At 50.8% G+C, this 23,898-nt stretch overlaps 1 protein-coding gene and 1 non-coding gene across 2 annotated transcripts; one reads left to right on the top strand and one right to left on the bottom strand.

The window, feature by feature from the left end:
• Window positions 1-38: 38 nt before the first annotated feature.
• BORCS8 (BLOC-1 related complex subunit 8) lies at window positions 39-12,791 on the top strand. Its single transcript, XM_037506245.2, has 6 exons — window positions 39-96; window positions 2,063-2,175; window positions 2,821-2,885; window positions 5,954-6,064; window positions 7,340-7,414; window positions 7,648-12,791. The coding sequence occupies exons 1-5, from the start codon at window positions 60-62 to the stop codon at window positions 7,371-7,373; spliced, it is 360 nt and encodes a 119-aa protein (XP_037362142.1). The 5' UTR covers window positions 39-59; the 3' UTR covers window positions 7,374-7,414; window positions 7,648-12,791.
• LOC119242452 (small Cajal body-specific RNA 16) lies at window positions 2,397-2,581 on the bottom strand. Its single transcript, XR_005124463.1, has one exon. It is a non-coding gene; the product is annotated as a small Cajal body-specific RNA 16 (non-coding RNA).
• Window positions 12,792-23,898: the final 11,107 nt, after the last annotated feature.

Genomic DNA, 23,898 nt, shown 5'->3' with positions numbered 1-23,898 from the left:
AGGACGTCCCCGCGCCACAGTTTCAGTTCCGGTCCTCAGGTTCCCCGGCCGCGGTCGCCATGGAGGAGCCGGAGATGCAACTCAAGGGAAAGAAAGGTGGTGCGGGGCCCCGGGCGGGCGGGGGCGACCTGATCGGGGGGCGTCCTGAACGTCTGGGACATAGCAGTCTGCTGTTGTTGCCGTATATGTATATATACACGTGTGTGTGTTTACATTGACTTATCAAATATATGTAAATCACAACTGCAAATTACAAACTGCCGCAAACTACTTTAAAATCATAAATGTTTTTGTCATTTCAGCAAACACACTATTTCTAGCTAAATATGTAGAAGAAACAAGTACAGTTAATTCCCTCTCCGTAACATTCCCGGGATGTGTAAGCTATACTATGCTCATTTTCAAAACAAACTAGGAAATCTAGGAGGGTAAGAGGACACAGGTTTGGAGGTGGCAGGCTGAGCCTTGCCCTACTCAGGACACAGCAGTAAGCTGGAGGAACTCACTCTACACACTCTCCCTTGAATCTCATATACACTTGGATTCTCTCCCTGGCCAGCCACACTGCCCTGGCAATAGCATAAGGTCTGCCTCGGTAGCAAACCTCAAGGTGGATGAAGTTACTTCATTTTCACAGATGAGGAAATGAGGCTTAGAGAAACCCCTGTACTCATAAATCCAAGCTTAACTTTTTTTCTGTAAACTTGTAATCTTGATGTAACCTAATAAAGAACGACAATTTAAGGGTAAAAGAGATGACCAAGGTGCTGAGCTTGAGAGTGAGATGGAAGGAACACTTGATTGAACTTGGTGATCTGAAATGTCTCATCCTGAAAGTGACATTTGAGCAGAGGCATGAGAGAGCCTGTGGGGGAAAAGGCATGTTCAGTGGTAGGAATAGGTGCAAAGGCAAAGTATTCAGAGCAATGCTGCAATACAATAGCTTCTGGCTACAGGGTTTATGGGCAATTTAAGCTAACTAAAATTAGGGAAAAGTAGCACTTCTGACTCTGAGTTATATGAGCACATTTAAAGTGCTCAGTAGCCTTATGTAGCTGCCACATCAGATACTATAGAGTATAGAACCTTTCCATTATCTCATAAAGTCCCTTTGAATAGCGTTGGGAGTATCCAAGGTACAGCCAGAAAGCCATTGTGCCTGCGAAAGAGGGCAAGATTTGGGGGCTTGGGGAGCGGAGAGCAGTCAACAGCAGGTAGAATATACAGTGAGGTCTTGTGGGCAATGGTAAGGAAGATGATATTTCCTGACAGGAGGCTTTAGAGTATTTCAAGAAAAGACATATCTGATGTGTTCATGAGGAGGTCACTCTATCTGTTGAGTAGGGATCAAACTATTGGCAGTATGAGTCGAGGAGCTAATTCTGGTATCCAGATGGGAGATGGCTATGCCTGGACCAATTGGTAGTGAGAATGAATGACATTGGGGCTTTGTTTTGAGACAGAACCAGCAAGATCTGCTTGTATTTCAGGTAGGAAGGGTGGGGATGACTGGTCCACTGGGAATACCTTGTTGAAAACAATCAAGTATGAGGATTTCTGTGTGATTAACTTACCTGGGGGTACAGTACTGTGCTTGGGACAGGGAATTTAGGGGGGACAAACACACTTCCAAGTTGTCTGTTCACACAGAGCAGGCACAGTCTTTTATACCTTTTGATGATCAGTCATGGCTGTGGAAGTTCTATGCATTTTGGGTCTAGTAGCTAGTGGCGATCCTCCAAAGAAAAATCTCAGATGTGATCATTGGGATAAAAGGAAGAAAGGAATCCCAGTGGACAATATGTGGGCCGTGAGTGAACTTGTGAAAAGAAGATCAGGAGTTTACTGAAAGAGTTAATGACATCTCCATTAAGGCACTTATGTAACTCCCACATGGACTTGTTTCATCCTGCTTTGATCATCTCCTTCAGCCTATCACTGGGGCCTCAGGTCACCCAGCTGCTGGGAAGCACTGGATATTCCTCTTGGCTCTGACTGAACTAGATTGAGCAGTCATGAGTCTGATGCTTCTTCCCTCTGTTCCCCCGCCCCCCGCCCCAAGTCACAGACAAGTTCACGGAGAGCGTCTATGTCCTGGCCAATGAGCCGTCCGTGGCCCTGTACCGACTGCAGGAGCATGTGCGCCGCTCTTTGCCTGAGCTGGCCCAGCATAAGGTGAGCCCTGCCCACCCCAGGGTCAATACCGCCTGAGCAGGGAACCTGCTGTATAGAGCAAGGGCAGTGGGAGCAGGAGTCAAGGCTGGGACACCAGTGAGAAGGCGGTGGTTGCTAAGCCAGGTTGGACCTTGAGTGGACAGATCTGGGACAGGTTTTCAGGGTGGAGCAGTGGGATCTGCATTAATTGTGTTTTTTCTTTTTCACTTTTTTTTTTTTTGTGCTATTTGCAGTATCATACATGATCATCAAACTGCTGTTAGAATCTTCATACCTTTTACTGCAAATTCAAAACCTAGGACAAACTCCTGGGAATTTACTTTAGGCCAAGATGGGGCTGCCTGGTATAGGGCTGCACCCACCGCAGGGCAGTTTCAACAACACAGGAGCCCTTTCCCCAGACCACAGGATCTGCATTAATTGTGTCCTGTATGTAAGAAGGGTACAGTGTATGAGAACCCAAGGGAAGCCCATGCCAAGCAGAGGGAACAGCTTGTGCAAAAGTCCTGAGGCATGGCAGCTAGGTGTCCAAGAGAGACTAGACTGTGGCCATGGTGACTGGTTATTGAGTGCTTCCTCTCAGAGAGCTGAGGGGACTTCTCTCCAAGTGATTGTCCCCCTCCTAACAGTCCCCTCTCCCCACAGGCAGACATGCAGCGATGGGAGGAGCAGAGCCAGGGAGCTATCTACACTGTGGAGTATGCTTGCAGGTAAGCACTTCAGCCTTCCTCTGCTGGAGTTACCCACTCTGCCCCAGGGCCAGGCCTGTAGTGCCTCAGTCTCCTGGGTATTCGGGGTGATCTCAGCCAGCTACCCAGTCAACCCTATCTGCTGAACCCCCCTGAAGCATTTTAGCTCAACTTGCCTGGTACAAGCACACCGGCTCTAGCCCAGGCCTGTGTTTCTCCCCATTTGCTTGACACCTGAGTTCTTTGTGCTGAGCCCCTCCACATCTGTGACAGGAGGCGGTGATAAGGATCCAGGAGATATTGCCCTGGTAGGGAACCAGTGTTTGCTCCATACCAGTGGCATGTGGTTGATAGGGTGGATGGCAACTGGAAGGAGGGTGAAAGCTTGAATGATTACTTTATACTTTTTATTTCCTTCCAGGTTTATTTATTTTTTTTTTTTTTTGTAGTGGTGGTGGCAAAATACACATAATAAAAAGTTTACCCTTTCAAACATTTCTTTTTTTTTTTTTAAGCTTTATTTTTTTTAATTTATTTATACAACCACTGGGTACAGTCAGAAGCGCGGGAGGGCTAGAGAATTCACCAGAGCCAGAGCGGGGAGCAGAGCAGGCAGAAGGATCGAAGTACACTGCTGAGGGGAGCAGCGGGCGGCAGGAGAGGTCTGCGCGCCATGCGGGACCCTCCTCCGGTGGCCAGGGAGCAGCCAGGGATTGAACTGGCGCCTCTGCGGGCAGCTTCGCAACCCAGCGTTCAACCACTGCGCCACCGGGGAGGCCCCTTTCAAACATTTCTAAGTGCACAGCTGTGTGGCGTTAAGCACGTTCACATGGTTGTGCAGCCATCACCTCCCTCCATCTCCAGAACGTTCTCATCTTCCCAAACTAAAACTTTGTCCCCATTAAATACTCCCCCACTCTGGCAACCACTACCCTAGAGACTTCATAAGTGGAATCACACAGTATTTGTCCTTTTGGTTCTGGCTTATTATGTCAGGTTCATCCATATTGCAGTGTACATCAGAATTTCTTTTTTTTAAGACTGATTAGTATTCTGCTGTGTGGCTACGCTGCATTTTGTGTATCCACTCATCTGTTGATGGACACAGGTTGCTTCTGTATTTTAGCTATTGTTAGTCATGCTGTGAACATGGGAGTGACTTTTTAAATTTTAACTTTCTCTAAATCTCCATATTTTGTACCCCCAAGGAAAGGTGTCTCTCAGAGTGAAAAGTGTTGGTTGGTGTTTCCTTCCATTTTTGCAGCTTTTTAGACCTGACTTTCTGTTCTGCTATTGGTTCCCATGACTGTATTTAATTCCCTGATCTGTTCAGTATGTGTTGGGAGCTTGACTTTATTTAGAAGTACTGTTTGCCACTGACTCAAATTGAGTTATTTGGTGGAGGCTAGACCCTCCACTGCTGTTCTTGTCTGTGGCATTGTAGGTTTGTACACCTCTTGCTGCTTGGTTGTCTGAAAAGTTCCTAGACAGGTAGTCCTGCTGCTGGGGATATAACTGAGTTTTCCTCCATCGGCAGCTAACACTGACAACACTGACATTGGCAGTTACAGACACCATTAGCTCAAGGAAGAGAAGAAAAGAAATGTAGTACTCCTTCTTTATCCAGTTACTATGGTCAATTGTGGTCCCAAAATATTGTATACAATAAGAGAAAGAACCCATATTCATACATATTCACATATTTTCATTATAGTGTCTTGTTATAATTCTATTTTGTTATTAATTATTGTTGATAATATTGCTGTCTCTTACTCTGCCTCATTTGTAAATTAAACTTTACCATATGTATGTATGTATTTCTAGGAAAACATAGTCTATATGTGTGTATGTATGTAGGTTTTGGGAGTAAGTGAGGTTGGGAAGGGGGGGATTGTTGTAGGAGTTTCTCACAGTTGCTGAACAGCTCTCAGACAGCCATGAGCTCATCAGCAAGACCCAGGTTCCAAGAAAAACATGTCAAAGTCCAAGTTTTCTCCTGCTTTCTCTACCTGTACCATCAGTGCAGGAGCCAGGACTGCACATTTACATTTTAATGCATTCACATTTAATGAAATGAAATGGAAGATTTAGCTCCTTAGTCCCTCCAGCCACATTTCAAGTGCTTACTCATCATCTCAATAGATAAAGAACACGTCCTTCATGTCCCAGAAAGTTCTACAAGATCTGCTGAACTAGGCAGTTTGCCAGTGTACTCTGTGTTCTGAGCACATCTCTTCAGTGAATTGTGGTTTTCTCTAATACTAAATAACTATGTTTTCCTTTATGGACACAAAGGCACCCTTTAGTTGTTGGAAGTGTGTTATGCAGTATTAATAGTTGCTGTGAAACTGAAAGATATAAACTAGGGTAAACTACTCAATAGTGAGCTTATGCTAGTGAGCCTTTCATCAAGATGGGCAACCAAGCTTTAGAAAATGTGGTGCAATTTGATGCATGAGATGAACAGGTTAACTGTGCAACCAGTGCTATCCCCCTCCATCCCCTGTGATCTTTGGCTGATGACAAATGGGAGTGACTTTGTTGTCTTTAACAAGAGGACTTCAGGATGACACTCTTATTTTCACTGCAGCATCCTTGCACAGGCAGTTTCCCAGCATTAGCAAGACCCCTAGTAGTTGGTGATGTTTCAGGTATTCTTCTGGAGAGGATGTTTTCACTGGATGTACCTCACCACAGTGCCAGTGCCAAGGCTGATTTGCCATGCAGTAGTGTCCCCTGTTTGGGGATAGGTGTCCTGGTTCCTTCTGAACTCACCTCCAGAGATTTCCTGTTGAGTTGATAAGCTTCTTTCAGAGGCAGGATGTTATCAGAGGAGAGCAAGATGTCTTTGGGACCTTTATGCTTGTAAACATTAGTCTAGCAGTAGGGAAGAGAAGTTTTGCCATTGTGTGCTCTGTGGTATGGGTATTAATTAGGTATAGCAGGGAAGCCTAAACTTTCAGCCCAGGATGAGTTCTCAGGAAGGACCATGAAATCTACAAAGTGCCTGCTGAGCACCAGTTGGATAGGAATCCTACAGGCTGCGTAGGGGGTGATGCGGGTGCTGACTGGTCCCTTCTTGATTTCAGTGCAGTGAAGAACCTTGTTGACAGTAGCATCTACTTCCGAAGTGTGGAGGGACTCCTGAAACAGGCCATCAGCATCCGAGACCACATGAACACCACTGCCCAGGGCCACAGGTAGCTTTTGGACTGCCACCCTGCTGCTCTCAGACACCTTGCTGTGAGGACCTTCACCGCTCGGCCAGGAACTACTACTTCTTGCTTGTACAAAACTCCCTTTCCTGTCTCATGGAGTCTGATGACTTCCTCTTATCTTTTGGAATCTATAGCAGGAGAGTTAGTTACTCAGCCCCAGGTCTTAAGCTTTGCTATGTGCTGGTCGTGAGCTGGGTGCTGGGGACACAGCAGTGACTGGGACAGGTGTGCTCGTGGTCTCACGGGGAAGACACAGCAAATAGGTAAACATGGAGACAAGCATTTCAGACCTGCTTCAAAGTAGGAAAGGATGTAGGGGCCTCTGAGGAGGACGCAAAGGTACTCATGAAATGCAGACAAATGACCAGGGATACACAGTGGGGCCGGCTGAGTTGGGTGGACTGGAGGAACATCTAGGAGGTGGGTGACTGGAGCGGGTGAGAAGGGGGAGACAGAGTCAGGGAGGAAGGCTGGGGGCACCGTGGGCGTCATGCTCAATGCTGACCGAGGCTTTACACACAGGACCAGGTGGTATGAAAATGAAAAGGACTTCAGTCCTTGCATGTCAGAAGAGAGTTTTTAGAGAAGTAGCTGATTTTGTTGTTTTCATTATAAAAATAAACACGTATTTGAACACACAACACAGATTGTAATTCTACCTTGAGATGTATCTGACCCCACAGTTGGGTGCCAACTGCCTGTCTCCCAGCCAGGCATTCAGAAAGAAGAACACCTGTTTCTGATAACCAAGATGAGAGTTGCCAAAACCCAAAAAGCCTTGGGGATGTGTGAAAACAGGTGTGTAGTCATCTTCCCTCTGATGGCGGGTGGCAGCACTCTGGACTAGAGTTCACTGTATCCTTGCATGACACCCCACACAGAGTAGGACCTCAAAGAGCCATAGCTTTTACTTTCAACTCCCTTTCCCAAGTGCTATTGAACACCTGCTTGTGCCTGCTGTTGTGAAAACCACTGTGTTTCTCAAAGACATTGGTAGTCAGTTGGGTTGCTCCTTGCCCCTCTCACTGTGAGCCCTGTGGGTGTGAAGGCCCAGCTCAGCATGTCCCAGCCACGACCACTGGTCCCATCTTCATAGTGGATTCCCTGAAGGTTCAGGCCATGGGTTTTGGAGTACCGAAGCATGACTCCAACTCACATTCCAGCCTAGCTGAGCTAGCCTAATGGACTCCTGGCCTTTGATCTTGACTCATGGCCTCTGACTTTGACCTTATGAATGCTGCACATGTTTTGTTCCAGCCCTGAGGACCTACCCTCTCCCTCCTCAGCCTGATCCCAGAAGAGACTTGGAGGTGCTCCAGCCCCTCTGACCAGGTCAGTGCTCAGGGGCCTGTGCTCCATGCTCTGGGCTAACCTGCTCTCTCTATGTCTAAGCAAGGACCTGCTTGTCTAACCAGTAGCTTCTTAAAGGCCCATAAAATGGCTTCATCAGTGGGGGTGTTGCAGGATGGGGATGGGGGGGTTTGTTACCTCTGCTGCTCAGGGTCACTGTCAGCCCACTCCCTTAATGTTCTCTGTCATTTTCCTGTTCCTTATCCATGCCACAGGCCCAATCCCAAGGACCATAGCCCCAGGACAGAGAGGGAAGCCCACCCTACCACGTGTTAGCTGCTTGCTTGATCCACACACGTGCTCTCACGGCTCTCACATGGGCCTGGAATGGCAGTCACCCACCCAGTTCTGGACCCTCGCTCCACCACCGACTTCACCACCGTTGACTTCCTACGTGACCCTGAGCCAGTCCCTCTCCCTTTCTGGTCTTTGCTTTAAGACACACTGGCTCATCAGGCAGCAGAGTATGTGGTAGTGGTTGATTGTGGTGGTATAACAAATGATTCCCAAACCTAGTGGTCACAGCACCAGTCATTTATTCACAGTTAGTTCTGTGATTTAAGCCAGGTCACCTGGTAGCCTCTTACCCAGCACTTCTCAGAGGCAATGTTTGGGTAGTGACCTCATGCATTAGGCCCTTGACAGTGCTGTTGGCTGTGGGGGTCTGGATCTCCTCCACATGGCTATAGAGCAGGCCTACCAATCTTCTGGAAGCTGGGCCCTCATGTTCATCCAACCCATTAGCCTAGGACCACTGGTCAGGACCAGTCACATGGCCAGGCCCAGTTAGGGGTGTGGATGCCCATTCCACACAGGAATGTGGCTGGCCTTGTGGGGAAAGCATGGCACCAAGAACAGCTGGTGGGACATTATTCTGTGCATGCAGGTGGATGTTGTCTGATGGCAATGCGGAGAGACTGTGAACCCCAGCTGTGCAGCTCCTGGAGCCCAGCCTGTGCTTTGTTCCCTGTCAGGGGTCAGGAGAATGATGGAGACAGGCCCCCAGACCCTAGAGAAGCAGCTCCAAGAGGCAGCTGAGTTCACACATACAGTCAGGGGCGCCTGCCTTGTATCAAGCTAAGCTGTGGGCCTGGGGGCAATGAGTAATCCCACAGACCGGGGACCTGGGGTCTGGAGCAGGGGGTCTGCCTGCCAGCCCGCCTAGTGCCTCACAGCAGTGCCTGCCTACCCTGAACCACACCGCACCATCTCTTTGTCCCATCCCTTGCACCTTGGTCTCCCCTCACCCCTTGAGCCTCAAGGATGCTGCCCTGCCCACAAGTCTGTCATCTGCTGTTCTTCTTCCTGACCTCCATCTGATCCTTCCCAGAATCGATACCCTCAGTTCACCATTCCTCCCCACTCTGCCCCCCACTGGGGTTATTGGTGACCCTCATGAGGTCAAGTCCTCTGCCCTCACCTGCCTCTTAAGTCCTAAGACCCACAACAGCCCATTTTACAAAAGAGGAAACTGAGGCTCAGAGAATCAGGGTTGCCTTTTGCCCCCACCTCCCACCTGACCCTTAGACAGTCTTGTAGGACCTGGCTGGGACTGAAGGTCAAGCAAGTGTGGCCAGCATTTCTCTCCTGCTCCTGCCTGGAACGTCAGACCAGCTGTGAATATCTTAAGACCAGGCTTTGCTGCCTTGTCTTTCCCACTTCCCTTAAGCTATGGACACAGTCATGGCCACAGCCATAACTCCTTGCACCAGTAACCACCACCATGACTTCCAACCAAACTCTGTGTGCCCAGTGTTGTGCTGGGGGCTTCTCAGGAGTCATCTTTCATCAGCCCTGTAAGGCAGGTGTCACCCCCATATGCAGATAGGAAAATAGGTCTGAGAGATAGTGTGATTTGTGCAAGATCCTATAGCCAGAGTGTTACAGGGCATGTTGGGCGCCAAATCTGTTACAGGACAGAGAGAGGGGCAGCCCAAACCACACAAACCTGCCTATTTTAAATGGGTTCTGCCATCCACCACATCAACAAAAAACATGAGACTTTAATGGGAAGGAACTTTAATACAATTTGGAAACAATACAGGAAAGGCAAAGAATCTAGTTTTTAAATCAAGCACCCAAAATTACCCGTCCTCTTGTGGGTAAAACTCCATCCAAATGGGATTGGCCCAGAGCAAGGCCCCAAAGCCTGCCACAAGTCTAAAGCATCTTCCAGTGGGGACCCACAGAAAAGGGTCAGAAACAATCAGACAAGCCCAGAAGGAAAAGAGCAAAATTAAAATCAAGATGAAAGCCGCCATTGTCACCTCCCCTCAGGTCTCACCCACATCTGTGTCACCCAGTCCACAACCTAAAGGCAAGCGCAGTTTCTTCACGTGTCTCTAGGCTCCATGTGCCTCCACCAGGTCTCCTTCTGGCTCCATCCTGCTTCCTTCCTCAGTCTCCTCTGCAGCTTCTTCTCTCCCTGCTCAGCTCCACCCTCCCTTGCGTGGGACAGGGAACCTGGAACCTCCCCCTTTCCTGGGGACCACCCTGTTACAAGAGGACTAACCTGGTTTGGTTCCAGCCCTGCCTATGATTTCCTGGCGACACAGCACCAGCCCTCCTTTGCTCCATCTGCACAAGGAAAGCTGGATTGTATCTTCTCTCCAGGCGGACATTCATGTATCTACCTACCTACTTGGCCTGCACTGTGCCTCATGCAGAAACACCTACCCCACCCTCAGGCCTCATGAAGATACCACCTCTAGCTCCTGGAGTGGATGTGGGACCTCCACCTGGCTATTCAGACCATGATCTCCCAAATTGCAATCACTGGATCCAGATGGGCATGTAGCCCAATGAGAAGTTTTGCCTAGGAATTTTGCCTGGGAAAGGTACCATCTTCCTATTAGGGTTGATCTGGCAAATAGAGGAGGACCTAAGAACATTGCCCAGGGCCCTGGATCCAGCCACACCTGACACTTGAAATCATGATTCTTCAGTTTCTTGAGTCCCTAAATTACTTCTTATCAAAATTGCTTTGAGTTCATTTCTGCTGACTGCAGAAGAGCCCATGCTGATCTCATTAATTCCAAGGCTAGGCAATTATGTTCCATGGTTTGTATGTCCCCAAGGCCAGCTGTGTGTCAATGCAGTGTCCAGTGAATGTACCAGGAACATCAAAATAGAGTTGTTTGGAATATAACCAAGATGGCCCAGGCCCCCTGCTCTGAGAGCATCCACTAGCTTGGCACTGGGAGGTGTCTGGGGCAGAGGGATGGCAAAGGCCAGTGGCACCCTAAGGGAGACAGAAAGGGTCCTGAGGGTGTATCAAGGCTCTGGAAGGGCCTGAGAGCCCAGGAGGGGTTTTAGAGACAGGTGTTAAGGAAGGACTGTGAGGAAATGGAGGTCAACCGTGTCACCCCTCCTAGGGTGTATTGGTTGTGGGGGCGGGGCCCTCTGTGCTTTCCTCATTGCCCTAGCTCAATTTGAGGGGTGGGAGGAGCATTAGGATGATCCCATTTTAAGCCCTGATTGGGTGTGTGACCGCCCCCACACACATCACTTCCCGCTGTACCTACTCTGAAGGCACCTCTTCTTGTCCTTCCATTTATCCACCATGCAGCCATTTAGCCAGCAAACATGGATAGCTTTCTGTGAGTCAGGCCTTGCACAGGCAATCCCCAGGTGACAGACTAACCCTGGCCTAAGGGATCAGGTCAGAGGCAGATGGGCAGCTTAGTAGGATAACAGCATACTTCCCAAGAGCTGCCTTGGTGGCTAGCCCTGTGAGCTAGTGGGGAGGGGCAACTGTGAGGTGTCCCAGGACTCCCCATCACCCACAGCCTTTGGTCATGACCTCTATTAGCCAGGACTGATAGTTCTCTCAGAGAGGTCTGGGCAAGGTTCTGACTGTCAGATCCCCCAGCACCCAAGTCCCAGGGGCTCTCTTTATGTTGCTAATTTATACCTTATTTGCATACACATCTTGCCCTTTACGCTTGGTGGGAGCTCCAACTAGCCACTAGGGGGCACAAGAGGCAAAGGCTTGGCCAGGTATTGGGCAGTCATTGTCCAAATTTGGACCCATGGGGACATGAAGGTTGGGGCAGGTTACCTCCTGCACTTAACCACCCTATATGTCTTCGGTCCTACTTTTCAGAGCCAACAAAGGCTCCACAGGACCAGATTACACAGCAGAAACTCACACTGCCGCCAGGAGGAAAGACCCTAGAGAGGGTTTGGCATTCTCAGACCCCCAGTAGGAAGGACTTGCTCCTAGCAGAACCAAGTTAGATGAGCAGCTGGGAGAAGAGTAGGCTCCCATGCCACTGCACATCTGAACAGGATTCATAAGGATAGGGTTCTCCTCAGACCTGGAGGGGACCTCGGGTAAGTGTGGGCCATCCATCCTCCTTAGAACTCCTGGGTAAAGTAAAAAGGAGGCCCACAGGGCCAGTGACATGCCTCCAGTTGGTCCTCAGTGGTCAGGACAGGTATCAGAGTCAGTTGTGGCTTTTTGTCCCTAGACCCTGATTCAAGCTGGGTTTTCAGGCTTGCTCAGCACTCCTAGCGCTCCTATCCCTGGGAAGCACTTTCCCTGTTCTGCACCCAGTGAGGTCTCTGGATGCCCCTCCACCAGTCATACCTCTCTAGGGTTCCCCAATTTGTCAAGAAACCCATGGAAAGAGCCATTTGGTTCCACCACACCATGGGAAAGATAGAGCTGAATCCCCAACACCCTGGGTCAGCACTGGGCTGCAAAACAAAATGCGGGTATTGGAACCCCAAATGGAAGAGGGATGGAGAAGGTTTTAGAGGAGAACAATTGGAGATGGGCCTTGAAAAGCTCCCCCCACCCCCTGCCCCAAGAGAAGGGGCTGCTATTGTCTCCACTTATCACTTGAGCAGACAGAGGAGTGAAGTGACTGGTCTGACATAGGAGTCAGAGCTGGGAGAGGGACCCAGGGTTCTCTTAATCCCGAGGCCCTGCCAGTTGGCTCACATTGTCTTTGCCAAAGAGGGTCCTTCGAAGTCTTCGCCTGCTGACTCTGTGAGAGATAGACTGAATGAGGGGGGCTTGAGGAGAATAGCTTCTTGAATTCGTTACCCCCCTAACCTGCCTCTTCCTTCTTTCTCCTGCCCCCCCCCCAACTTCCTGGCCCACCCCTCTGGTCCTTCCACACCTTTCCCCCTCCCTCTTCCCCGCCCCTCAGGCCTCCCTTCCACCTTTAACCTCTTTCTCCACTCCTAACTACCTCATGGGAGATGGAGATCCATCCACACAGGTGTCATAGTGATGGGGAGGATATAGGACAGGAACAGGGCAAAGGCAGAAAGGTGCATTGTTGTAGGAAACAGAGTGTGAAAGGAGCTAGAATTTGACCAGCATGGGAAGGGGGCATGGAAGCATGAATGGTGGGAGGGGGTGACTTGGGAGGGACAGGAGTGGGAGGGGCCCCAGTGGTGGAAGGGGATGGGATAGGCTAAATAGGGGATAGCCCGGGCAACTCAGCTCAGGCTGATCCTTCCCGCAGCACCTGCTGCTCCCAGAGCTGCCCCAGCTGCCACCCTCACGTAACTGGAGCCTGCCTGTTGCATCAGAGGCAGGCGGGCAGCCACGGGTAAACAGAGCGGCCCTTGGGGGGCCTGGGGCTCCCCAGCCACCTCCACACTCCCAAGCCTTGTTCTTCACCTTGGAGCCAAGTCAGAAGCCCCCAGCCTGGCCAGGCCCTGGTCTGGCCTTGGGATACCTGAGTGTCTGGCAATGGACACTGTCGGCGGGGGGTAGGGGCAGGACCCCTGGTCCGACCTTCTCACCTTATGACAAAGTGTGAACCCTAGTTTTTATGTCCAAAGAGAAAGCTGCCCATACCAGGGATCCATACTGCCCATGTAATAGTTGGGTAAATTGAGGCATGGGGAGAGGTATAAGCCTCCCAGGACCCCTATTCTTTGCCTCAATGTCATACACACACATCGCCTCACGTCCCCCTCCAAGAGTCCAGGGATCCAGCCATCTCCTGTTGCCTTCTGAGAAGATGACCACCAGGCAGCCCCTGAAACTTGTCTCCTTTCCACCTTTGTCTGCACAAATTGACCCTCTCTCATCTAGGGTCCTCTCCCAGCCCAAACTGCTTCCCCCCTTCACTCTGGTTTTATCTCCTTCATCTCTCCCCAGCAAAGATACTCTGCACTCTTCATCTGCACTTTTGCCAGTTAGTCCTGCTTAGAAAAACTTTTCTCCCAGGTGAAAAACTCCTATTCATGCTTCAAGGCCCGGTACGAAGGCCCCTCTTCTGGGAAATCTTCCCTGACCCTTCTGGCCCAGTCCTGAATGCACAGGGCTGGAGGAGTGTTCCAGCACTGCCTCACTGAGACAGGGGGCTCCTTCAGGATCACCCAGTCTAAAGTCATCTTCATCCTGTAATTTTGTTCAGGTTGCTTAATTTACCAAATTCCCTTTGATCTCCCTCTGGGCCTGCTTTTGGGCCTGTGCTGGGTAGCCCTGGATTTAGTGGTGGTCTGATCTGGGGCCTGGCCCTGGAAGCCCCTCCCTCTCACCTGACCTTTGAAATTACGGAGGGCACCCAGCGGTCAAGAGGCTTATCTAGGCAAATGACCAGAAGGCATAGTTGGAAGGAGCCTGTGTGCCCATGCAGATAACCCAGAGATCCTTTTTCTAGTGTCTCTCCATTTGGGTGAGAGCAAGGAGGAAAGTGAGGGTAAGGGTGAACATGAGGTGGAGGCTGAGGTGGAGGGCAGGGGTCAGGGTTATATTTCAACTTGGAGTGACTCAGGGATTGGGGCTGATGTGGCTAGAAACAGGATCAGAGTCACAGTCGTTTCAGGGTCATAGTAGGGTTAGGGGCCCCACTATGAGGTGAAAGAAGCCTGGTGGGTTTGAGCTGATCCTCTCCCCAACCTTCCCTCACTCTTCCCTCAGTGCCTTCCCACCTTCCCGGACAGCCCCTGGGCCTGAGCTCCGGGGGTGGGGCCACACCCAAGTGCCCGCCCATCACAGCCCTTGGCACGCCCTCTTGCATACGAGCTCTGCCCTGGCCAATCAGCTCGGGAGGGGCAGGGCCTCCTCTGAAGGCACCTGCGGCTGCGACAGAGCTCTGAGTAGCTGCGGCCCCTTCGGTGCGTGAGTGTGCAGTGTACAAGCGTCCCGGGCAAGGCCAGCAGGTGCGTGTCGCGTGGAGCGGGGGTTTCTGTGGTGTGCCTTAAAGAATATCTGTGGACTGGAGTGTGGTGGGGAGTGGGGTCCAAGTGCACTGCCCTGATTCCTAGAGTTGTGTCTCAGAGGTGTGCTTCCTATGTTTGTGAGTCTGAAGAGTTGTGTATCCCAGGGATTGAGTTCACTAGGTTGAGTCCAAAGTATATCTGTGTCCAGGGGGTTGTGTGTCCAAGGGATGTGCCTGCAGGTTTGATGTCACTTGAGGAGTTGAGTATCCGGAGTTGTGGTGCCAGGAGCCCCCAATATGAGTCTGTGAACTTCATGTCTCCCCTCCCAGGGCATTCCTCTTTGATCATCCTCAAGGTCCCTGTGCCTTCCTGGTGTGGGTGTACCTTCATGTGCAGGGCACAAATCTGTGTGTGGCATGACCACCCACATATGCCTATGATGGCCTCAGTTTTGTGGGGTCTGCACCTCATGCAGGAAACATGAGGCTGGGCTGACACACTCCTGTGTGGCAGGAGCCAGAACAGTAGGCATGGAGTCCTAAGGGTGTAGGGGGCACAACCTCCTGGGCCACCACCTTATAAGTGCCTCAGTTTCCCCATCCGGGACATGGATACACAGCCCTCAGATGTCAGTACACAAGTGGTTGTATTACATTCACAGTCATGGTCCTCCCTACCACTCTCAGGGTTCAAAGTGGCAGATATCAATGAACCATCAGGGCCCCTGTTTGCCCCCAGCCCCAACCGCAGACCTGAGAAATCAGAAATGGCTGTAACCTAGTGCCTGGGAGGGCCAAGAGTCCTCGCTTAGGCAGGTCAGAGCATCTGGACCTTTGATGTTCAGAAACAAGAACTCTTAGACTCTTGGGGTGAAGGCAACTAGGTTTAAGAAAGTATTTATTTATTTTTCTAGAAATCCTATTTTTTTAAAGATTTATTTATTTAGGGCCTCCCTGGTGGCTCAGCGGTTGAGCGCTGGGTTGCGAAGCTGCCCGTGGCCTCTGCGGCGCCGGTTCGATCCCCGGCTGCTCCCCGGCCACTGGAGGAGGGTCTCACATGGCGCGCAGACCTCTCCTGCCGCCCGCTGCTCCCCTCAGCAGTGTACTTCGGTCCTTCTGCCTGCTCTGCTCCCCGCTCTGGCTCTGGTGAATTCTCTCACCCTCCCGCGCTTCTGACTGTACCCAGTGCATGTATAAACAAAACAAACAAACAAACAAATAAATAAAACATGCCTCTATAAAGGAAAAGGGAACGTTAAAAAAAAAAGATTTATTTATTTATACAAGAACCGGGGGTACAGGCCAGATGCATGGGAGGGTGAGAGGATTCACCAGAGACAGAGCGGGGAGCAGAACAGGCAGACTGATGAAATACACTGCTGAGGGGAGTAGCGGGCGAGACAGGAGAGGTCTGCCTTGCCATGTGGGACCCTCGCTGGTTGGCCAGGATCAAACCGGTGCTACAGAGGCTGCGGACCGCTTCACAGCACGGCACTCAACCGCCTGCACCACCAGGGGAGCCCTTAAGAAAGTATTTAGACTTGGACTGCTGGTGCTTGTTTTTGGAGGTCAAAGAAACTTTGGGGAGAGTGAGCCCCATTCCCTCATGTCCCCATGTCTGCCTCCCATTGCCTCTCTGAGCCAGGGAGTGAGTCTTGGTGCCAGGGAATAGAATTTGGGGACATTTAGGGCCCTGGAGCCTCTGCTCTGAAGCTCCCACTTTGCAAAAGAGAAGACTGAGGCCATGTGAATATGCCAGGCTCTCAGAAACAGGATGGGCTCAAGACCACTCCTCAGTCACCCAGAGAACAAAAGCCTGGCGTGAATGGCCCCAACTTCCTCTCTTCCCATTCTATATGACCTCAGGCAAACCACCAACCCTCTCTGAGCTCCATCATCGCTAATCCTGTGACTTGAACAAGTTGAGCCCAATCTTTCTTCCCATCTCCAACTAAGGATCTATTTCCTTAAATCATTCCCACCAGGTCAGGCCAGACAGCTGGAAACAGCAAACTAAGAGGAGAACGGGAATCAAAATAAACTCAGATGCAGTGAATGTAGACATGTTGGGAATCTGGCTTTCTGGAAGATTTCAGGCACATATGCACCTGGCGACAGATGTCATTTTGGGGAAAGGAAATTGTATGCCTGTGACCCCATTTGGGGTTGGAGAGCCCTGCCCTAACAACCCCTATGGGGTGCACACAGAGGGTCCCATTTGTCAGCCCCAAAGAAGGCTTCCCTGGGCCTGCAACTCAGGGGCTTGTGAGACTGTCACCCCAGGTTCAGGACTGAGTGTCTCATACACCAACAGTGCACTGGGTCCACTTCCCAGACTGGACAGGGAAAAGAGTTGTCTAGGAGGAAATAACTCTAGCAAGAATACAAATGAAGAGTCCAGAGTATCTTTGCAGGGTGGGGGGAGATGAAGGAGATAAAGCCAGAGTGAAGGGAGAAAGCAGCCCTGGGTACAAGCCCAGGTTTCTGGAGGATCCATAGGTCTTTCTGTGTGGCCCTAGGAAGAAGCTACTTCCTCCTGGCAAAACACGTATGTATCTCTGCTTCACTGGTCTGCTGGCACTTCTGGAAGGTCCTGTGTGTAAATGAGGTGGCACTTGGACCCAGGCAGATGGTTGGTGCTCAATAACAGCAGGTGCCATCTGATATGACCTAACAGCCCCGTAGACTTCACCCACCCTCTGTGTGAGCCCCATAGACTTCACCCACCCTCCGTCAGCACCCAAAATGACCTCAGGCCTGTGTGACCACCCTCTTCTCTAGGCCCATGTTTACTCAAGGCTGAGGTAGGACCACCAAGGGAATGATCAAGGTGGCTGACAGGAGTCACCACTGTGAGCACAGATCTGCCCCATTCACTTTTTACACCCACAGCTGAACACTCCACCTCGTACCCCAGCGTGACTTCTTTGTGTGTCAACCAAATCTTCTGAAAACCTTGGATCAGACTATAGTCCTTCCCTGCTCATATACCCTCCATGGCTCCCCATTGCTCTACAGGCCATACTTTCCACCCAACTCCTAAGGCCCCTTGCTTGCCTCCTTGGTGTCCATCTGTCCCTTGCTTACCCCACTTCAACCACACAGGCTTCCCCTGCCCCAGAACCCTTCCAGCAACTCCCACCTTAGTGCCTCTGATCTGTCATTCCTTCACCAGGCTGTCTCTCCCCATCCCTACATGCTTGGTGACCGCCTTGAGGCCCCCTTCTCAGAAAGGCCCTTTTGGGTCCTCCCCAGTGGTACAGGGGGTTGAGCACAGCGCTGTGAAGCTGTCTGCAGCCTCTGCAGCACGAGTTCAATTCCTGGCTGGCCAGGGAGATACCCACATGGCGCTGCAGACCTCTCCTCTCTCGACTGCTGCTCACCTGTCTGCTCCCTGCTCGGTCTCTGGTGAATCCTTTCACCCTCCACACCTCTGGCCTGTCCCCCAGTTCTTATATAAAATAAAATCTTTTTAAAAAAGAAAAGAACAGAAAGGTCCTTCTGGCCCCTCCATCCAAAGCAATTCACTCCCTACCACCCTCTACTCTTCCTCCCTTCCCATTAAAATCTCTTCCTCAGGGCCTCTGTCTCTCTGTCCTTGACATGGTTATGTCTGTAGTCACCGCCTCCAGACTTGGCTGGGTCTTTCCACCCCCCCGACCCAGTCTCCCCAGCTCCTGGTGGTCTTCTAGACCATTCTTGGGGACCAGGGATGCCCCAAGACCCTGTCTTGGGGTACCTGTTGGCTCTCTTGGTGTCTTGGATCTGCAGGCTGTGGGCCAAGTTCTTTCCGCCTAGTACTGACAGATGTGCTAATTTCCCAAGCAGGGAGGCCTGGGCCTCTGGGGAGGAATTTCTGGGGGCCTGTGGGGAGATCTGTCTCTGGAACAAAGAGAGGGAAACCTTGGCGGTCCTTGCGGCTGCTGCTGGGGCTCATGGAATGTCTCTGGGGACCTTAAGAGGACCAGGGCTCCCACCTACATTGGAAGGCAGAGTTGAGTTCTGAATGTGGAGTCTCTCCTGGCTACAGGGGTTGAGGATCCAAGTCCCTCAGGGAGTTCGGTAGGGGTAGCAGACCTTGTCTGCAGTGGCCAAGACAAAGAAACTGGCCTTGGGGCCTCCCTGGTGGTGCAGCGGTTGAGTGCTGGGTTGCGAAGCTGCCCGCAGCCTCTGCAGCACTGGTTGGATCCCGGGCTGCTCCCCAGCCACTGGAGGAGGGTCCCGCGTGGCGCGCAGACCTCTCCTGCAGCCCTCTGCTCCCCTCAGCAGTGTACTTCGGTCCTTCTGCCTGCTCTGCTCCCCGCTTTGGCTCTGGTGAATTCTCTCACCCTCCCGTGGTTCTGACTGTACCCAGTGTTTGTGTAAATAAATAAATAAATAAATCTTAAAAAAAAAAAAAGAAAAAAAGAAACTGGCCTTGTTGGCAAGGAGGCAGATCCAGACAGGTCCTGCAATGGACAGCAAGGTTGGCTGGGTCCCGCAAATCAGAAGGGATCTGATTTCCTTCCAAGATGAGACCTTTGAAGGGTCAGTCCTTGGCCTGAGAGGAACATGAGCACTGTCCACGGGGCTGTTTAGAGCAGGGTCTCAAACTGGCAGCTGTTGGACTGGATGGGCCCTTGATTTTGTTCTCTGAGTCATGAACTCCTTAAAAGATCCAATTGTGATCTTTCTTTGGTTTATGAAATAGTTGCTTCCTCACTGGTTCAATGTTCTCTGCCCCCCACAGAAAAGGCATTGCAGTGGGCTACTTGATTGCCAAAGACACACATAAAATATCCAGCAGGGCCAAGTGTCTGGGGAAATTGGCGGCTCCAGGTAGAGGGATTTCTGCTTGCCTTAAAGGAATGTAGCAGCCCCTTGAAGATGAATGAGCCTGAAAAGGGCATCCCAGAAGGAGGGCACAGTCAGGCAAAGGCCTGGTGATGAGAAAGTCATAGGTCTGTATGTGGCTGGTGGGTCAGGTGCCCATAAAAGGACAGAAGGTGGGCTGGAAATTTGCTGGAAGATGAGTCCTTTCTAAGAGGGAAATCTGGGTTAGCACTGGGGAAGCTTACAAAGGCCTGTGTATAAACAGGGAGACTGAGGCTCAGAGCATATCAGTATCTAAGGGATGGAGCCAGATTTAAACCATGGGCTGAACAGATCACGGCAGCCCTGGTGTCTCAGGGCCCCTAAAGTGGGCCCTCCTAGGAACAGGCCTGAGAAGTCTTTGGAGGTCATCTGAGGGTCCCCACTGGGCTTCTGTTTCTCCCTGGGTACCAGAGGGAACCGTGGCCAAAGGGACCCCCAAAGAACCTTCTCCATCTGGAACATTCTGGATTTCCGAGCCACATGTGGGCAACAAAACTCCCTCTCAGGCCCCCACAGTCTCCAGGAACATCCCACTTATCCCTCCACCACCTATCCACCTGCACCAACATAACCTGTGGTCCCCAAGGAGTGTCCATTCATGTGACTCCCAATACTCACCCCACACCTCACCCTCAGACCCTGGCAACCCTCATCTTTCTGCTGGGGGTACTGACTACCCTACCTCAAGGAGCAAGAGGGTGGGTGATACCACAGCAGGGAGGGTGCTGTACCTGTGTCTAGGGGCCTGTGTGTAATGGGGGGCCAGCCTGTATTTGGGGAGTCTACATATGTTTGAGGAGCTCTCTCTGTATGTAGGAGGTCTGCATATTGTTGAGAGGCTGGTGTGTTTGGGGCTTTCTACATGTATTTGGGTTCTGTGCATTTGGGAGATCAGACTTGGGAACTGTGTTGGGGGGCTTGCATTTGGAGGATCAGCATGTATTAGGGGGTTGGCATTTGTGTGCCTGGAGAAGTCTGTTTATATTTGGGGGTCTGCATATGTGGGTGATCTGAGTTTGGGGGATATGTGTATTTGGAGAGATTGTGGGGTCTGCATATATTGTGGACTGTTTGTGGGGCTTTTGTACACCAGGATGAGGCTGATGAATGTATCTGGGGGATCCCTGGGTGCTTTAGACATCTGTGTTTTTTTTGAGACACTCTGAATGTTTGGGGGTCGCCTGTGGGAGGAATACCCCTATCCCCAATCTGTGTATATATTTATGGTCCTTCTCCCTGCTCCTTATTCCCAAGACTCTCCTTTCTGGGTTTGCCTGGGGCTCTCACTCTGAGAGCACCTCTTAGGGCCGGGCACCTCAGGGCTAAGGAGAAATGGACCCCAAGATCAGGGTGCAATGACTTTGAAAGCTGTCTGTGCAAAGAAGTAGTGTGTATAGAACACCAACTGCGAAGCCCTCCTGATTCAAGGTGGCACCCTGGCTCTCCCCATCTTTTGGGGAGGTTCAAATAAGTATAGCCATGTGGGAGCCCCTGCGGAGCCCACCCTTTCTCCTGGGCTCAGGAGCGCTTGGTGTGGGCCAACCCCATGCCCCCCACCTGGTGTGTCTTCTCTCCAAGCCCTGGGGGAGGAGGCATCCCAGGGCCTAGCTGGGGGAGGGTCTCCTGCAGCTGGGGTCCAACTGCTGGTACCCTCAAGAGAGGGAAAGGGGGGGGGGTCCGGCTTTCCAAGGGGCTCTTCCTGTCTCCCGTAATGAGGTACTTGGGGAGCAGGTGATGAAACCACCTCTGGGGTTGCGTGAGGCGGGGCTGCCTGCCTGATTCACTGCACACCCAGAAGCGCCCCCTCCCCGCTTGGTTGGTCCCGCGGGTCCTCACCTCCCCTCCTCCCACTGCCACCCACCTGCCTCTCACTTCCCCTTTCCTCCCCTCCATTCCTGGTGGCCTGGGCAGAGCTGTGGCCTTGGGCTTAGGGGTTTGGCAGGGTAACTCTGCCACTTGTCCCCCCATTAAAGCCCCACTGGGAGCCCAGAAGGGGAACTTGACTTATTCCTGATCTTTTCTCTCAAACTCTCACTGTAAAGATCTGGATCCCTTTTTTGGGGGAGGAAGTGAGGTGCAGTGTTGCTGTGGTGGTGCAAGATTGCACACTGACTCAGTATCCCCAGTTCTGAGGCCTGGCCCTTCTTCCTCTGGCTTCTGGGAAGTCTCCACCACCATTCCCCCCACTCCCTTCCCAGATGGTGGGAGAAGGGTACTCACCCTGCTTGCAGGTAAGCAAATTGAGTCCTCCCAGGAGGATAAGTCCGGGGCGGGGGGGAGGGATTAATGGGATTCGTTCCAGCCCCCCAATACCCATTACTAGGTACTAAGAGGCCTTGCCAAAGAAGTAACAGTCTGTGGCCTGAGGTCACAGGGGTATTTGTTGATTACTTAGTGACCCCAAATACCACCATAGAGGATTTATGATACTCATGAAATCTTCCTTATTCCCCTCCCCCAGGTCTCACTGTGCTCACGTCCAGGACCCTAGGCTCCCCACCTCCCCACCCCAATCCCCCCAGCTTGGGTATGTGCTGCCAGCATATCCAGTCCCCTCAGTGGTCAAACAATCCCTCCTGGTTTAGGCCCTAAATCTTCTGCCTAGACACCTGCCCCAGGCTTTCCTGACACCTCACTCCTGCCTAGACAGATGCTGCTTTCACAGCAGCTGTAAGTGGGGGCGGGGGAACAAGTTTTTTTTAAGATTTATTTATTTATTTATGTATTTATTTATTTATTTATTTATGCATACAAGAATTGGGTGTAGGCCAGAGGCATGGAGGGCAATGGGATTCACCAGAGACAGAGCGGGGAGCAGAACAGGCGGACTGAAATCCACTATGAGGGGAACAAGGGGTGAGACAGGAAAGGTCTGCTGTGACATGTGGGTTGCTCCCTGGCCCCATCCAACTCATGCTGCAGTGGCTGGAGATAGGTTGATAGCGCTGAGCCTTTAACCCCTGCGTCACCAGGGAGGCTCGAGGGGAAACAAGTTTTTTGTTTTTTTTTTAAGATTTATTTACTTATGCATCCAAGAACTGGGGTAAGGCCAGAGGTGTGGGGGGGTGAGAGGATTCACCAGAGACAGAGTGGGGAACAGAACAGGCAGATTGACTGAAATACACTGCTGAGGGGAGCAGCGGGCAAGTCAGGAGAGGTCTGCTGCACCATGTGGGAATCTCCCTGGCCGGGGATTGAACTTGTGCTGCAGAGGCTGCAGATAGCTTCAGAGGCTGCGTCTTAACCCCTTGCACCAACAGGGAGGCCTGGAAACAAGTTTTGTTTTTTTTTTTTTTAAATCTTTTCATTGAGATAAATCACATAGGAAAACCACAAAATTATCAGGGTAGGGCTAATGCATGTGTACAAACTCTCACCTTTGTACCAGATCCCAGACTGGGGAGCAGAACACCCCAACCCCTGGAACTCTGCTTCCCTGTCACAGTACCCACCCTCCCTAAGTAGCCACTGTGCAGATGCCCATCACCGTAGGTGAGTTTTTTGCCTGATCTGGAGCTTCATGTAAACGAATCCCACAGCTTTCTTAAATCGGCATGTGGTTCTGGAGTTTCACCCTTGCGGTAGCATGGAGTCACCCTTTATTGTGCTGCATAGTTGTCTACCATAGAACTTACCAGAAAGTTTTTGCCAGTTTTCCCATTGAGGTTATTTGGTCATTTCCAATTTGGAGCTATGAAGAACAAAGCTGCTGAGAACATTCTAGTCTGCATCCTTGAGTAAACATGGCCCCATTCTTCTCCGGTAGAATCTGGGGAGAGGGATCACTGGTCTGGGTAGAGCATCTTACCTTTAGTTGATGTTGAATGGTTTTCTAAAACCTGCTCCTCCTAGAAACTTGTGAGAGTTTATGTAGAGATTTTAAACTCTGAAATCATAGCCTGACTCTCCCTGCCCACAAACTCTTCATGCCCTTGCAGAAAAGCTCGCACTCTTTACTGTGACCCACAAGAACCTATGTGATCCACTGCCCCCTTCTTTTCATCCCCTTGTTTATGCTTTCCAGCCACACAGTCTTCTTTGATTCTTTAAAAATGTCAATCTTTGATCATTTCAGACCTTTGCCCTTGAATCTTGAATACCCTTTCCCAGATCTCCTGATGGCTGACTCTTCTCTTGCTTGACTATTGCTTTCTTGTGCTCAAGATCTCAACTCCAATATCACCTCTGTGGAGAGGTCTTCTGGTTGACAGCAGCCCTTTAGTGGTCAATATGTCTCTCTTTTTGGACTCAGGTTCTGATATGCAAGAGTTTCATAACAGTGACTCCCGTCGTTTTCAAAGCCTGAATTGATTTGAAAAACATTGGACTTTTCTGTCCTTTAAGTTTTGAGAAAACAGCTGTGAAACCATCTGGACCTTTTGTCTCTTTAATGGTCAATCACTTTTCTAATCTTGTATGTTCATTGACCTACTCAAACTTTCTACTTCTTTTGAAGTCAGTTTAGCAGTGTTTGATACATGG

This window comes from Talpa occidentalis, unplaced genomic scaffold (genome assembly GCF_014898055.3).
Source record: "Talpa occidentalis isolate TD23 unplaced genomic scaffold, MPIMG_talOcc4v2.1 talOcc4.12, whole genome shotgun sequence".
In the NCBI taxonomy this organism is placed as follows: domain Eukaryota; kingdom Metazoa; phylum Chordata; class Mammalia; order Eulipotyphla; family Talpidae; genus Talpa; species Talpa occidentalis.
The sequence above is the reverse complement of the archived record's forward strand: the minus strand, read 5'-3'. Positions and strand labels throughout refer to the sequence as shown.

What these genes read in the sequence shown, in the direction of transcription:
- BORCS8 (XM_037506245.2), top strand. Translation starts at nt 60, where the DNA reads ATGGAGGAGCCGGAGATGCAACTCAAGGGAAAGAAAG. An exon ending in GCAACTCAAGGGAAAGAAAG is followed by an intron (nt 97 to 2,062) that starts GTGGTGCGGGGC and finishes CCCCGCCCCAAG; the next exon opens with TCACAGACAAGTTCACGGAG. An exon ending in CTGAGCTGGCCCAGCATAAG is followed by an intron (nt 2,176 to 2,820) that starts GTGAGCCCTGCC and finishes CTCTCCCCACAG; the next exon opens with GCAGACATGCAGCGATGGGA.